The sequence below is a fragment of the Lithobates pipiens genome, unplaced genomic scaffold (genome assembly GCF_037356315.1).
Source record: "Lithobates pipiens isolate NorthernLeopardFrog02 unplaced genomic scaffold, aLitPip1_a1.2 Scaffold_8, whole genome shotgun sequence".
NCBI lineage: Eukaryota > Metazoa > Chordata > Amphibia > Anura > Ranidae > Lithobates > Lithobates pipiens.
The window spans coordinates 144,902,559-144,919,244 of record NW_027507903.1 but is presented as its reverse complement, the minus strand read 5'-3'; the positions used below and the strand labels follow the sequence as shown (position 1 = coordinate 144,919,244).

Here is a 16,686-nt window from a genome sequence, read left to right as displayed (position 1 = left end):
CCCCTTCTTTTTTCATGGGATCAGACCCAGAGGTAGCGTGGTATAAACGGACACAACGGACACGGCGTGTTTACATCTGGCGCTCCATAGAGGAGAATGAATGTTGTGGTTGGGTCCAGCTGAAAAACAAGCAGCCGAACCCCATCGGCCCTCTTGTATGAAAGGGGCCTTAATGGGTCAGTTCACCTTTACCTGAAACCTACCTATGCAGATAGGCAGGTGCCTGTAGACCATAACAATCTATGTAGCTTTGACCAAAGTTGAAGAATGCTAATACTTTCCCAGCTGTTTCTGCTCACCAATACCATCACAGGAGTGAGCTTTTTCTCCGATTCCACCCATTGTATATATGCGCTCTCTACCATTGAAGTAGAATATGGTAAACTGCCCATGTGCAGGGGTTTGAGAGCTTGCTCAAAGGGTGGGTGAGCAGTAACAGTCGGGAGCATCTTAGCAACATCCTAGCAACAAGGTAGAGTGGGGGATTCCATCTCTGGGAGTTTGTCAGCCAAGCTTTAAAAAGTATGTAGATGGCCTACACCTATAGCAAAGGGTATTATGTAGAGCTGCACGATTAATCATTAAAAAAATCGTTATCACGATTCAACCCCCCTCACGATCTTAATACAGCATGTCCCTGATTCATGTTAAAGTGCAGAGCTACTGAAAAGAATAAAAAAATAAAATAAAGCAAAAACAAAAAAAACAAAAACTTAGCCGGCAAATGTTTATCAACAGCGATAGAGACACTGTATCTCTTCCTTTTTTTAGATCAAAGGAATGAACATTCGTCTGTAAAGGAAGTCAGTTTAACCACTTAAAGACAACCTTTTTTGACACTTGTTGCTTACAAGTTAAAATCAATATTTTTTGCTAGAAAATTACTTAGAACCCCCAAACATTTTATATATATTTTATAGCAGAGACCCTAGAGCAGGGGTGTCAAACTGGCGGCCCTCCATCTGTTGCGGAACTACTAGTTCCATCATGCCTCTGCCTGTGGGAATCATGCTTGTAACTGTCAGCCTTGCAATGCCTCATGAAACTTGTAGTTCCGCAACAGCTGGAGGGCTGCCAGTTTGACACCTGGACCCTGAAGCAGTGGTTCTCAACCCTGTCTTCAAGTACCCCCTACAGGCGATGTTTGAAGGTTTTCCTTTATGTTGCACAGATGCTTTAAATCAATGGCTTGGTATTTTGGGCTGCTAATTTATCTAAGAAAAATTGCCAAAACATGGCCTGTTGGGGGTACTTGAAAACAGGGCAGAGAATCACTGCCCTAAAGAATAAAATGGAGATCATTGCACTATTTTATATCGCACTGTATTTGCTTAGCAGTCTTTAAAAAGCAATTTATTAAGGGAAAAAATAAACTTCAATGAATTAAATAAAACAAAACCATTAAGTTAACCTTTCACACAGGCTTTACACTCAGCGGACTCCGCTTTGCTCAGCGGGGTATTGATCTGCTGAGCAGGCAGATGGCAGGTCCGTTTCCGTTCATTGTGCTGAGATGGACCCGTTTTCGTCTATGGGGAGATGAGATGAAAATGGGCCCCCCCTGTCCATTTTCATCCGATCCAATCTGTCAGACGGATGGAAAATAGGGTCTCCATCTGTCTGGATTTCATGGACAGGATCTGAGCTTATAGAGGTGCAGGGGGCGTCCGATCAGGTCTGCCTGAAAAACTGACAGGGGGACCTGATCAGAAAGCCGTGTGAAAGGGGCCTTAGCCCATTTTTTTTTTTTTTTTTAATGTTGATGATAATGTTACGCTGAGAATCGTGAGAGAATCTTGATCTTTATTCTAAGCAAAAAAATTGTGATTCTTATTTTATCCACTATTGTGCAGCTCTAGTTTTAGCCAATTTTAGTCAAAGCTAAATAGTTAGATTTTATTTACAGGTGCCCCTTACCTGCTTAGGCAGTTTTTTTTGTAAAGGTGAACTTACCCTTAAAGCTTTAAAAATTAAAGATAGAAGCTTATTGGATTCAAGAAACAAACTGCTCCAGATTCTGGCTGCTCCATTTTTGATCAATTCCCATCAAGGCTTTTTGTTGTTGTGCAGTGTCAGTGCCAAACTATAGTAAATGTTGTATGCCTTTTTAGTAAGCAGATTCAACTATTCATAACAAGCCTTTTAGAGTTCTATTTTTTATTTTACCTTCAGGTGTCTAGTGTAAAATGCTTGGGAATTGGCTATGAATACAAGATAGTAAATGCAGACAGGTAGTGCTCCAGCGTAATATTTTTCCCTCCTCCATGCCACCCCTTGATATGTAAGACTTATCTTAATTGTTTTCTGTAGTAAGAATAGCCATCATTTCGCTATAGACTGTCATGTTTTTGAAGTAATAAGTATGTAATTGTACCTGCCGAGACACCTTCAGTATTGGACCTTTTCTGTTGAATCTTCATTGAATAGCTGCGTTAATCCATTTTGAAATGTGGCCACCACATACACTTTCCTTTTACCCTTCTATTTGTCCAGCTGTGAATTTAAATTGAATTTTATATATGTATAGCTTAGCCTGTTTCTTTGAACCACACACATTGCTTACCATCTCCTGCCAGGGAACCACATTCCTTGGCATAGTTTTTTTTTTTATCCTGTTTTGAAGCAAAACTGTTTGTCCTTTTCCCTTGTGCCGTTCCCTAAATAAATAAAAAATACATTCTTATTGCACATTTGTACTTGCCCTCTCTTTTATAAAGCTCTTGGTAATCTTGGTTTTGTTGTGTATTTTTTTTTTTTGTTGGTTCTGGAAAGTCCTGAAGTTGAAGGTCACCAATGTAACAGCTGCTCCTCTTTTGACCTTTCATGAACTTGACCTTCTCTTCTTGTATATCAGTCAAACCAATCATATGTTCCTTTATGTTCCCTGACCTTTTGTTTCTTACAATACAAATAAATGGCATACAACAGAAGACTTTTGGGTATGATCAAGTCAGTGTGTCAGAGGACTATCGTATAACAAAAAGGTTCTCAAGCTATCAGAAAACAACATTCTGTAATATTAAATTCAAAAGTGGTATCGCGCTCCCAAATGCTAATGTGCTAGTATCCCTTTTAATCTGTTTGCATAGCTATTTTCAGAATTGGCATATCATATTAAACCATATATAACATAGCGCTGGGGAAAATTCTATTTTAATCTTGAATCGAGTTGTGAGTTAAAATCGATTCAGATTTGAAGAAAATAAATTTTTTAGATTTTTTATTTTTTTTTCCCTTCAGAATTTCCGTAGCAGGGGGCATGTCCGGAATGGCACTTGACACTGGGAGCAGACATGTGCACTGTGTCTGACGCTCTGAGCACTCCACCAGCTTAATCCTCTTTTTATTAGCCTTACACATGGCCCTCCTGTGTCCCCTAGCCTCTCCGGTGTGTGACCGTGTGCAGAGGAGAAGTTGAACTTTAAGTCAGCCGTCTGCGATCCCGGCCGTTGCGGGCTAGGCCGAAGCCGTGGCCTCTCCTTAATAATCCTGCTCGCAGCTGTGATTTATGTTAGCAGTTCCTAGCAGTTAAAATCCATTCGAATCGTAAATCGAGTTTTTTATATAAAAAATGCAGATTTTTTTTGAGGGGGGGCAAATCGCCCAGCCTTAATATAACATTAACAAAACAAATCATGCATCAGTCCTTAAAGTGTCCTTTGGTATGAATTTGCTTCCATATGCTCAAGCTTTCATAAAAAAAAAGGTTGTTGAGGGATAAGACCAACCAATGGTCTATATACACTTTTGCCCCTCTCTGGGGATCTGTTTTATGCAATTTCACTCCTTTTCTGGTAATCTTGGGATTACAATCCTCCTTCTCTGACACTTATCTCCATACGCCCAAATCATAGATAGAAAGAGAGAAAGCTGGACGTAGTGCTTTATCTTTTAAAACAAACGCTCACATTTTCCTGGTGCACCAAACTGTAAAAAGCATTCAGTCCTCACAGTGCGAGTATAAGAAAATCAGACAGTATTACCAGGTTATGCTCACAATGCGTGCCTTAGCATGATGACAGATTGATCCCTCCCCTAGCCATTATGCCACAGGGTCACATGGCTTCCTCAGTAGAAGTTACAGCAGCTACATTTTTAAAACTAATTTATCTAGGTCTATAACGAAGAAATCCCTATACATACCTTTTCTGCGCTGGTCCGTTCCCACGCTGAGTTAGTGGGGGCTTCAGTGTGTAGGCAGGTGCAGGAGAGGCAGCCGATAACGGAAGCCCCATAGTAAGTCTGTGGGCGATGCCACTTCACAGGCATTTCCCAGCCGTTGTCTATTCTCTCCTGCACATAGCATCCGCTGCTTGAGACTGGACCGGGGCAGCTGCAGAAAAGGTATGTATAGTGATTTCTTTACAGTGCTAGATAGATTTGTTTTAGAATGTGGCTGTGAGTAGATTTAGAATTAGGTTTTAAGTTCACTTCTAAATAGGGGAAGTATTAAAATCCCTGTCATGTTAATATTGGTTTAACCGATGTCACAGGATTAGGAGTGGAGCAAGGAATGGGGGACTTCAACGGGGATACCTGTACCAGTGATCACTGTTCTTGCTTTTTTTTTTGCACACCCTAACACATTATATTTTTTCTGAAAGCTGACGCCCTAGAGAATAAAAAAGTAGTAGTTCCATGTTTTTATATTACACAATATTTCTGCAAGGCTGTAGGAAAAATTATTAAAACATACACAGCTAATTTTAGGTTACACAAATGCAATAAATTGCCCATGTTTTGATAAAATATAAAAGGTCAGGTTGCACCGAGTAAATAGTTACCCAACATGTCAAACCTTAAATCTGAATTGGCCTGTGAAATGGCAACAAACTTCAGTACCCTATATTTAATATAGGCAACGTTTTATTAAGTTATTGGTTTCACCTTAAAAGTTGGGAGCTTTAAATATTATTTTTTTTGGGGGGGGGGGGGGGTGGTGTTATGTCCTGGAGTCTAATTTTTCCGTAAATTAAAAAAAAAAAAATTGCTATCTTTTTTTTTTTTTTGTCATCAGTGATCAGTCAGTGCACAGAATGTTCGCTATGTGATGTTTTTTTTGTGACAGGTTCTCTTTAATGAGACATCGAGGGTCTAAAAAAAAACCTGGATGTCCCCCCTGTGCTCCATTAAATGTATTGCAATGCAGATCGAAGTTGCAATACATTCTTTCTCAGCCTTACTGACATGGGGACCCGGAAGTGACGTCAAACATGTCACTTCCGGCTCAGCAACAAGAAGGGAAGGAGAGCAGACATGCGTTTGCTCAGCTCCCTACCTGTTATGCTTTTCTTGGCCCCGCATATGGGCAAGCGGAGCCTGGGATACATAGCGGATCTGGGGGATTTGAAAGCAATCTGACAGGGCTGGACTGCTTTCATCTGACAGGTGGCAGGCTGCTTGTCAGATACAGCAACTCACAAAGTGAATACCCCCCTCACATTTTTGTAAATGTTTTATTATATCTTTTCATGTGTCAACACTGAAGAAATTACTTTGCTACAGTGTAAAATAGTGAGTGTACTACTGCGTGCATAACAGTTTAAATTTGTTGTCCCCTCATAATAACTCAACACACAGCCATTGATGTCTAAACCAGTGGCAACAAAAGCGAGTACACCCCTAAGTGAAAATGTCCAAATTGGACCCAAAGTGTCAATATTTTGTGTGGCTACCATTATTTTCCAGCACTGCCTTAACCCTCTGGCATGGAGTTCACCAAAGCGTCACAGGTTGCCACTGGAGTGGCAATGGAGGTTTCACTCCTCCATGAATACATCACGGTGCTGGTGGATGTTTGTGACCTTATGCTCCTCCACCTTCAGTTAAAGGATGCCTCACAGATGCTCAATAGGATTTTGGTCTGGAGACATGCTTGGCCAGTCCATCACCATTACACTCAGCTTCTGGCAGTGGACACCTTGGAGGTGTGTTTGGGGGGGTTGTCATATTTGAATACTGCCCTGCGGCCCAGTCTCTGTAGTAAGGGGATCATGCTTTGATTCAGTAAGCCGTAGTACACGCACTTGTCTTTTTACTCCTCACCTGGTTGCCGCCACACATGCTTGACACCATCTGAACCAAAAGGGTTTGTCTTGATCTCATCTTTAGAAGAGGCTTCTTTCTGTGATGACAGCCATGCAGACCAATTTCATGCAGTATACAGCGTATGGACAGACAACCTCTGAATATGACGCTGAGCATGTGCACTAAACTTCTTTGGTCGACCAAGGTGAGGCCTGTTCTGAGTGGAACCTGTCCTGTTAAGCCGCTGTATGGTCTTGGCCACCGTGCTGCAGCTCAGTTTTAGGGTCTTGGCAATCTTATAGCCTAGGCCATCTTTATGTAAAGCAGCAATTTTATTTTTATAGCCTCAGAGTTCTTTGCCATAAGGTGCCATGTTGCACTTCCAGTATGAGAGAGTGAGAGTGATTACACCAAATTTAACACACCAACTCCCCATTCACACCTGAGACCTTGTAACACTAGCGAGTCGCATTACATCAGGGAGGGTAAAATGGCTAATTATTCCCAATTTGAACATTTTCATTTTTGTTGCCTGCAGGTTAAACATTAATGGCTGTGTGTTGAGTTATTTTGAGGGGGCAGCAAATTGACACTTATACAAGCTGTACGCTCACCATTTTACATTGTAGCAAAGTGCAATTTCTTCAGTGTTGTCACATGAAAAGATAGAATAAAATATTTACAAAAATATGTGAGGGTGTACTCCCGTTTGTGAGATACTATATATAAACACACAATCCCGGTGTGTGTAAAAACTCCCGCTGTCAGGTCCATGCCATATGAGGACCTGGCAGCAAAAGGGTTAGAGTGACTTTCTTCCTTCCTGTTGTGTCTTAGAGACAGGAAATGAAGGCAAAAATATTGGGGTCTCAACGATTTCATGCTCTATTCATAATTAAAAAGAAACGTTTTGGATTCAAATTTAGTTTAACCACTTCCCTACTGCTCTATTGCCATATGACGTCCTGGGATTCCCTGCATTGTGGAGAGCACGCGCACCCGATGCTCGTGCCCGGTGGCCACGATGTCCACAGGGCACACGCGATTGCCCGTTAAGCGAGCAGGACCGTGGATCTGTGTGTGTGCCCCATCCTCGCCCTTTCAGGTGAGGACCGATCCGTGTGTTCCCATCAGAGGAACACCGATCGATCTCCCCTTGTGATTCCCCTCCCCTGACAGAATCACTCCTAGGACACACAGTTAACCCTTTGATCACCCCCAGTGGTTAACCTCGTCACTGATCCCAAAATAGTGTCCGTTGTGTCCGCCGCAATATCGCAGGCACAATAAAATTCGCAGATCGTCGCCATTACTAGTTAAAAAAAAAAAATTTAAAAACTAATAAAAATTCCATAATTCTAACCCCTATTTTGTAGACGCTACAACGTTTGCGCAATCCAATCAATATATACGCTTATTGCGATATTTTTTTTTTTTTACCAAAAATATGTAGAATACTACATATCGGCCTAAACAGAGGGAAAAAAAATAGTTAAAAAAAAAAAAAATTGGGATATTATAGCAAAAATAATAAATATTGTGTTTTTTTTTTCAAAATTGTCGCTATTTTTTTGTTAATAGCGCAAAAAATAAAAACCGCAGAGGTGATCAAATACCACTAAAAGAAAGCTCTATTTGTGGGGGGAAAAATGATCAAAATTAATTTGGGTACAACATCGCATGACCGCACAATTCTCATTCAAATTGTGACAGTGCTGAAAGCTGGAAATTGGCCTGGGCAGGAATGGACACAAAATGCCCTGTATGGAAGTGGTTAAAGCAACATTAAACCAAAAATTTAAAATATTGCAGCTTACCATCATTGGTTGTAGTGGCTGGATTTGTTTTATTTGTTAATTTTTTTTATTTTTCTTTAGGGCCGGTTCACACTGCAGGCGAGGCGAGGCGACTCCGACTTGCCTCGCGCGACTTGCCGCGACCTCAGCGGCAACTTGCAGATGACTTCTGTATAGAAGTCAATGCAAGTCGCCCCGAGGTCGCCCAAAAGTAGTACAGGAACCTTTTTTCTGAGTCGGAGCGACTCGAGTCGCTCCTCTCAGAACGGTTCCATTGTACAGAACGGGGGCGACTTGCGAGAGCGAGGCGAGTCGTGTCGCCTCGCATCGCCCGCTGTGTGAACCGGCTCTTAGGCTTTTTTTCCCTCTTTTCTGATCTTGCTATTAATACACAATATTAGCGTGACCCCACTCTTGAATAATGAGCACATTGGGCACAGCAGGGCAGCAGCATTTTTGTTCTGGGGGGGGTTTAATGTGATAGAAGATTTAAATATACTAACAAATTAAAGCTAAACTTCAGCAAACCGTTCTTTTCATTTTGAGATAAAGGTATTTCATGAATATATAAAATCTGATGAATGTAAGGTTATTTTATAGATTATCCAGTTACAGCAATGGTTTATAAATGAAAAAAAATGATTACTGTAGTGGGAATAGTTGAACAGCTGGTCTAGTAAAGATGATAGAATAGCAATAAATGTGGTTTATGGGTAGAGTTGCTGACCCCAGCCTCCTTTCAGGTAACATTTTTTTTTTTAATTTGACACAGGTGGTCTACCTCACCTTTTTATTTTAAACTGTCTTCTCTGTACCTTGATGCCTCCAAAGGTATGATTTTATGGCGGCTTCACACTTCTTAGCTGGACTTTGGGCAAAATATAGTAACCCACACGTAAAACCCATAGACTTCAATTATGTTCTGTGGCTTTGGTGCACTTTCAGAAAGCGCACCAAACCTGCTAGTGCAGCGGGGCTGTGGAAAGCCACGCTTAGGCCCAATTTATTTGTCACTGGTTGTTTTGTAAATAGTGAGTAATGGAATAAATAATGACCTGATATTTGTTGCATAATGACGTTTTTTTTCCTTTTAATTTTGCAATGCTTCAGGAGTTAAATGCACAAGTGAGTAAATAATTTGTGTATCTGCTCTGTCATATTTGATAAATGTCTAATAATTTATATAGAATATTTAAAACTGTTAAAGCTGAACTCTAGGTAAGATCTTTTTTGCATACTTACGTTTTTTCAGCTTGGGAAAATAGATGTATGCATATATTATACCCTGGGGTCCGCTGAAAAATCCGACAATCGTTGTAGTAGTTGTTGCTGCTACAGCGATGGGTTTGAATGTTCAGGTCCTGTCCAAGTGGCTTCCTCTTCTGCACCCCGACCACAGGGAGGTTGCTTGCCAAGCATTGCCACCATAGAATACGGTGGAGAGAACAGGGGGCAGAGAATCCACAAATTCCAGTGGACCCTCAGGTATGAAATATGCATACTTGCATTGTTCCACGCTGTAAGTATGCGATAAAGGTCATACCTGGAGTTTTCATTGCATTAATGAGTAATAAAGTTATTCTAACATGCATACAAGGAACATATTGTGCCATCCCAGGGTTTATAGTTTCAACATGCTTCAGCAATAGCACACCAGACCAGCCCACTTCCAAGAACATTGCTATTAGTAATTTAATGTTCTAGGAGCTAAACATTCAGTTCAAAGTGCTTGTGTGTCCTTTTTCTGCCTACTGAAGTTTTCACCCTGGTGTAACATTATTGACTTCTTTCACCAAAAACCTTCACTTATTTGAGTGCCTCTCCCAGCTTTTATCTAGCATTCTTTCTAATTCTTCATTTTGATTGTAATCACTTGAATTAGGACCCTAATGTTTTGCAATTTCTTGCAGACATGAGGTGGAGGAATGCAGTAGCGAGTGAGATAAAATCTTTCTTAAATCATAATTAAACTTAAAGCTAGAAAATTATCTCTGCTTTTCTCTGCACATTAGCATAGTCAGTCCCTTCTTCCTCCCATAGGTCCAACAGGATGGCATCTTGATATACGGTATGCCTGCAGTCAGCCTCTGGGTGGATGTTTTTTGCTCGACCCTGCAGAACCTGGCAGCGGCTCCTGTTCGGAATCCTTGGTGATCGTAATTAAGGGACTCTGTTTCCACTCCCAGAACCTGGAGAGGAAGAGGAAATTTAATGGTCACATGACTGCCATTAAAAATAAAGTTTTTCAAAATTAATACATTTTTTGTTATTTAATTCATATGGTGAGTTTGAAGAAACTCTGGTTAATGTGAACATGAATTCATAATTAAAATTTTTATATGCGCTTTACTTTGTGTTATTTTAATATACACCATAGATGGATTATTGACTCCCTACCCTTTTTGCTTTATTTTATTTTTTCTGTTGCTCTTTTTAAAGTTACCATATGCAACACAGCTTGTTTTTAAATTCATGTGTTTAATTTAAGAGAATAGAGCTATAGAGCTATATGACCTAAATGGTCTCTACCTCATATAAAGTCCCAAATAGATACTATATTTTCTAATTTAAGAGAATATTGTTGGACCTGAAGGCAAAAATGCCTGGGATAAATGCGCTGCCTTACTACCTATTTAATTTACTTTTGCAGGCAAGGAAACTGGAGGAAAAAGAGCGTGATCTTAAGAGACAGGATGAATATTATAAGGAGCAGCTGGCAAGACTGGAGGAGAGGGTACGTGTGAACAATGAAGGGTTTCTACATATGTACTTTATAACTGGTGTAGGTCTTATTTCTTATGGTAGATACAGTTACAGTGAACATTGTGCACAACAAGCAAGCATCTGCACATATGGTTGTTATCAACCCTATCTCTTAATCAATCAAAGACTCAAGGCAAGGCCATTCTGAGTAAAGTTTTCTGATTTTGAGAACACTCAAGTGTGCAATTACAGTTAGAATGCGTCTTCCCTGGTCAGAACAAGGTTTTCGCTTTAAAGTCAAATTGGACATAAAAAAAAATCTGAACAAGTGGCATCTTTATTACACAAGAGCAGAAAGTCATAACTGCTTCTTCCTGCCTGTCGGCATTAAAATACACTAACCCTGTATGCTTAGCATACATTTGCGGCACCACTTTGTGTCATGATGATGTGACTGGTGCGCATGCACAGCAGTGTTGTTATCCTGGGTCATCCAATCAAGAGGCTGAAGAGTTTGAGCCTGGTATGAAGACTGGGAGAAGATAGTCTTCCAGCACTGGAGGGAGTTTCTTGACAGGTAAGTCTACCATAATGTGCTAATATGTGGTGCAAACCTAGTACATTATGGCATTAGCTCCCGGAGGCCATTTTTTTAATGTTTTAATGCAAAGGTTTATTTTGTTTTAATACTCTCAGAGCCAATGAACCAGAGCAAATGTGTGTAGGCAGTGGAGTTGTAACTCCTTAATTGGATACTTTTCATTGGCCAGTATGTGAGATAGCATTAGAACCACTGGATCAGCATTACAGCTAGGAAACTAACATACTGGATTATAAAGGGCTCTTTTAAGGGGCAATAGAGGCTTTGCTGACTTCTAATCCTACAAATGCTAGTTTAACTAACTGACTCCAAATACAGACATAGATACGGATTTCTAACTTTGCCCTAGTTTTCTAATATTCATGTCTGTTGCAGCTCTAAGACTTTGGGCTCCTTCACACCAGCTGCAGCATTGTAGTGCAACGGCTGGTGCACTGTGCGTTCCAGCCAAGATCCGCGCAGTGTTGTCACAGACATCTCATAAAATATAGTTGCCGACTGCGTGGTGCGAGGCAGTAGATTGCCTCACGCTGCTCTGCAAAACAGTAGTGCACGCTTTTTTTTTTTTTTCAAGTGCACACTGCCCGCACACCACCACAAAACAGTGGTGTGAGCCAGGCAGATAGGAAGATGAGACATTTTTCCCTATCATGCAGTGCGACTGCACTGGAATAGCCACCCAACACAGTCCTACCACATCTGATGTGAACCTAGCCTGAAATTATTGAAACCAGAAGGTCTGCATAAAAGCCAGGCATGTGGCACTGTGAGAAGGAGATGAACAGTGGCGACCTCTGTTTTTCTGTTAGGAAAGCTTTATTTTAACAAAATAATCTTGCATGAAAGATAAAGTCTCACCAGTTTCAGTGTCATCAAAGGCTGTGTAAGCCAGCACCAGTTCAGGGTCATCTAGTACCATTGATGACTGAAACCAGTGTGATGATCCCCAACTGGGAACAGTAGCAGTGTCCAAGTATATGTAAGTAACTCCCCAAAATATATGAAAAAATGTACACTACTGAGGAGATCTTTAAAATTCTGAGTATGATTGTTGAAAGCAGTCCTGAGCCCCAGTTCACTCTGGCATGACTTGAGCGTTCAAAGTCGCATGACAAGCCATGCCCCTATAATGGCAATGAAACCATTCCAATCGTTGTGAATCAAGTTTCTCTGACTTATAAAAAAAAAGAATGTTAAAGAAGACATATGAAAACTGCGATGAAGTCGCGCAAGGATGCCGGATTCAAAGTCGTGGCATTGTGAACAAGGGCTCAGTCAGATTCAGAGACCGAGGATTCAACTGTGGCAACAGTTGTTCATTAATGGCTACCCTCTGACTTAGTGGTTGAAGGGGTCTGTGCTAAAAGAATTAGGTGCATTACACCAAGCATCCTGCTGAATTGCAGCAGCCCAAACAGTTATTCAGGTGTTAACAAGAAAATGTTATATCCATACGTTTTTGTATTTTTTTTTCACTGAAGAATTATTCAGCTTAATTGTGGAGCAGTGTAGCCTAAATGTCCAACAGTTTACGTTGCCAATAATCCCAATTCTTTATATGCTACTAGCAAGTAGGGGTGCAACGGATTGTCACTGATCCCAGATCCAAACAGGTCAGCCTGTTCGGATCGGCACATCACGCAATCTGCGGAGCGCTCTGCTGATCGCGTTGCTTTGGAAAGGCTGTAGCTCTGGCCTAGCTTCGGAGCCGCGGCCATCTTGGTACACCCGGTGGCCGCTGTCTCGTCAGGAAGTGACGTTTTGTCGCTGCCATCTTGCTACACCCCACACTCCTGCACAGTAACGATAGTGAGAAGAGGGCAAGCGGACATCTTGTTACACCCACTGGAGTTTTAGATTTCACAGTTATTTTCAACACAAAATGCAGCTTATATGCTTAAATACAGTATTTGTAAATCCTACGGACTGTTACATTTTAAAAGCAGAAGCAAACCTGCTGACCTTACATGGTTACTAATGTGGCAGAACACCTCGGATTTTCACATTTTAACATTTAGTTAGATTTTATATCTGTCTCAAAAAATGATATAAAATTCAGGTACAGCGTTGCAGCCACAGAGCCCATTTAAACTAAACGGGGGACTGACAGTGGCATCTGCTGATCGCATGTAGCTACACACAGAGCAATAAGCTGCAGTTCCGGTACCAATATCCGAGCCTGGGCTACCAGACGCATAACAAAGTCTTTCCTGCAGCAAGATTTTTTGCCGCAGGAATCCGGAGGCTGCAACAAACTGGCCATGTGAAAGGGGCCTTACAGTATTGAAAAATGGGCTGGACAGAAAGGAGGTTTAACAGTCTTTGGAAATCTCTATGGGATACAATTTGTGGGTTAACAGATTTTATTCACATATAATAAAAGCAGTGTGTAGTGATTTTCATATAGTTTTTCTTTATTATGAACTAGACATATTATTAAATATTCATATTATTCAGCCCATCCAGTAGATGTAATTAAACAAATTATAAAATTGGTTAGCCTAATTCCACCTTGGGCAAAATATAAATTAATGGTTCTCCCACAGCTCCTGAAATTTAAACATCTCTTTCTACTATACTTGTCTTGTAGGCACAATGTTGGCACTGTCCATAGGCTTATGAGTTCAATAATGGAACATCTGTCAGTTTCAACCTACTTCTGTGATCACAGAGTGTAAGAAGGTTTTGATGTGATCACAGGGCTCAAGAAGATTTTGACCAAACATGCCCAGATCCCTTGGCTTACAGGAGATTGCTGCAGAGAGCCGAACAATGTTAGTTTGTGGTGCTGCTTTCTGCAGCGTGTAGAAATCCATCCACCACTTGAGAAAGAAAAGGGTGAACTCTTGGAATGAACTGAAGACACCCCCCAAAAAATGTAGTATATTGATTTTTAGTATATTTGATTGTTTTGTTTTTTCTTTAAAGGTGCCACAGGTGCTAAGTGCCAGAAGGGAGGGGGGAGCCGAACCCAAAGCTTTAAATTTAATTTCACTTCATAGCAAGCCTGCTTGTGTCCAAAGTAAACAAGGGCATTTTTTTTTTTGTTTAAGCATCAAATCAATTTTTTTGATCTAATGCTTTACAATATGAGAACAGATGGGATCTCTCCATAAAGAGGACCCGTCACTGCTATATTTACTATCATTGTAATAGGAATAAAAGTGATTCAAATATTATTATTTTTTTAAAGGCACAGTGTAAAAAAACAAAAAATGTTATAAAATAAATAACTCAAAGGTAGGTCATGCCCACATATGTAAACTGTGTTCATACCACGTGTGAGGGTATCGCCACGAATATCAGAGTGAAAGCAATTATTCAGGCAGTAGCTCTACTCTAAACTGGTAACCTGTAGAAATTTTGAAAGTGTCGTCTATGGAGATTTTTAAGTTCTGTAGTTTGATGCCATTCCACGAGTGTGCACATTTTTAAATTATTAAAATTATGACATGTTGGGTTTCTATTTACTTGGTGTGACTTCTTTCATATTTTACAAATAAATTGTGTTTATATATTGTTGTTTTGCGCAAATACCGCGTGACATTAAAAATGGCAATGAATGCTATTTTATTTTTTAGGGCCTCTGTATAATGTTTGGGGGTTCTAAGTCATTTTCTAGGAAAATTAGAAAAGTGTCTTAATTGGCAAGTGGTTTAACAGGACAAAGAAAATCTATACTGGTTTATCTACTGTGGCAATTTTTTTTTTTTTGAGGAGAAGTCCAGGCAAAACCTAACTAACAGTAAATCTGTTCTGTGCCACATTCTAAGCTTAATCTATCTAACCCTGTAAAGCAAAACTCGCCGTACTTGCCTTTTCTGCACACGATCCAGGCCGGTCTCCAGCGGCGGAAGCTGTGTGCAGGAGAGGACCAAAATCTGTGAAATAAACAGGAAGTGATGTCGCCCACTGACTTATTATGGGGCTTCCATTGTCGGATGCCTCTCCTGCACCCACCTACACAGTAGCCACAACTGATGCTGGGACCACACCAGATTGGCTGCAGGATAGGTAAGTACAGTGTTTTTTGCTTTACAGGCTTGTATAGATTAGGTTTAGAATGTGGCAGAGAGCAGGTTTAGCGTTAGTTAAGCTAGAGGCCAGTACACATATACTGAAAGTCGGCTGGTTCAGCAAGAACCTAATGACTGGCTTCTGTTGGAACGGTCATGCTGGAAAACCAGCTTTCGATCACGTCTCCTCGTTTTCTAAGATCAAATGTTCCCAGGGATCCAGAGAAAAAGAAGTCTCTTTCTAGCTCTGGATCATCTATTAACCCAGTTGGTGATATCAGAGGTTCCCTTAGTGGAACAGGGCACAGGTTTTTATTCAAACCTTTTCACGGTTCCAAAACCAAAACAGAGAGTTAAGACCCATTCTAGATCTCAAAGATCTGAATCGGCACTTAAATATCCGATTCTTTTGCATGGTGTCAATCCGATCGGTTGTTCCATCCTGCAAGGAGGGGAGTTTTGGGCTCCAATCGATATCAAAGGTGCATATCTCCACGTGCCAATATTTCCCGCTCACCAGAAATTTCTGCACTTCGAAATAGAAAATCATCATTTTCAGTTTGTGGCCCTGCCATTCAGTCTAGCCACAGCACCATGGGGTTCTCAAAAATGCTGGCACCTCCTTTAGCCAGATTAAGGGTTCAATGCATAACTGTCCTAGCCTATTTAGACTATCTACTTTTAATAGATCATTCAGTCTCAGGTCTATACCAGAAGTCTGATCACAGCTATAAACTACCTGGAATCTCTGGGTAGGATACTCAACCTAGAAGAATCCTCCTTAAATCCATCAAGTTAATTACAGTACTTGGGGTTTGTCATAGATACCATACAGAAGAAGGTATTCTTACCCCAGACAAGAATCCGTTCCATTATAGGACTAATTCAACTTATCAAAGCAAAGAAAAATCCTTGCGTTCAGCTGTGCATGAGATAATTGGGGAAAATGTTGGCATCCTTCGAGGCCATCCCTTACGCGCTGTTTCACTCAAGACTGCTACAAAACACCATCCTGTCGGTCTGGAACAAAAAGATTCAGGCTTTGGATTTTCCTATACGCTTGGCTCCTGACGTACGTCAGAGCCTAAATTGGTGGTTGATATCCAGCAACCTCCAAAACTGGAAATCTTTTCTGCCAGTATCCTGGAAGGTCAACAGATGCCAGCCTTCTAGGCTGGGGAGCAGTCCCGGAAGAAGATTGTCCAGGGGAGATGGTCCAAGTTAGAGAGGACCTTGCCTATCAACATTTTGGAGATTCGGGCAGTACGTCTGGCCCTAGAATCTTGGACGGTCAGACTACGGGATTGTCTTGTCAGGATTCAATCTGATTATGCCACGGCTGTGGCTTACATCAATTGCCCGGGTGGCACGAGATGTCGTGCAGCCCAAAAGAGGTGAATCATGTTCTAGCTTGGGCAGAACACAACTTTCCTTGCCTATCCGCAATTTTCATTCCAGGCATGGAAAATATGGCAGGCAGACTAATTGAGTCGCCAACAATTATTTCCGAGGGAATGGTCTCTTCACCCCTACATCTTCCTAG

At 41.0% G+C, this 16,686-nt stretch overlaps 1 protein-coding gene across 1 annotated transcript in view; it reads left to right on the top strand.

Moving 5' to 3' along the window:
- CHCHD3 (coiled-coil-helix-coiled-coil-helix domain containing 3) overlaps nt 1-16,686 on the top strand; it is a 290,963-nt gene that overhangs the window by 149,892 nt on the left and 124,385 nt on the right. Inside the window, exon 5 of the mRNA XM_077472597.1 lies at nt 10,474-10,557. Coding sequence (XP_077328723.1) covers nt 10,474-10,557 — 84 coding nt within the window. The remainder of the gene's footprint in view (nt 1-10,473; nt 10,558-16,686) is intronic.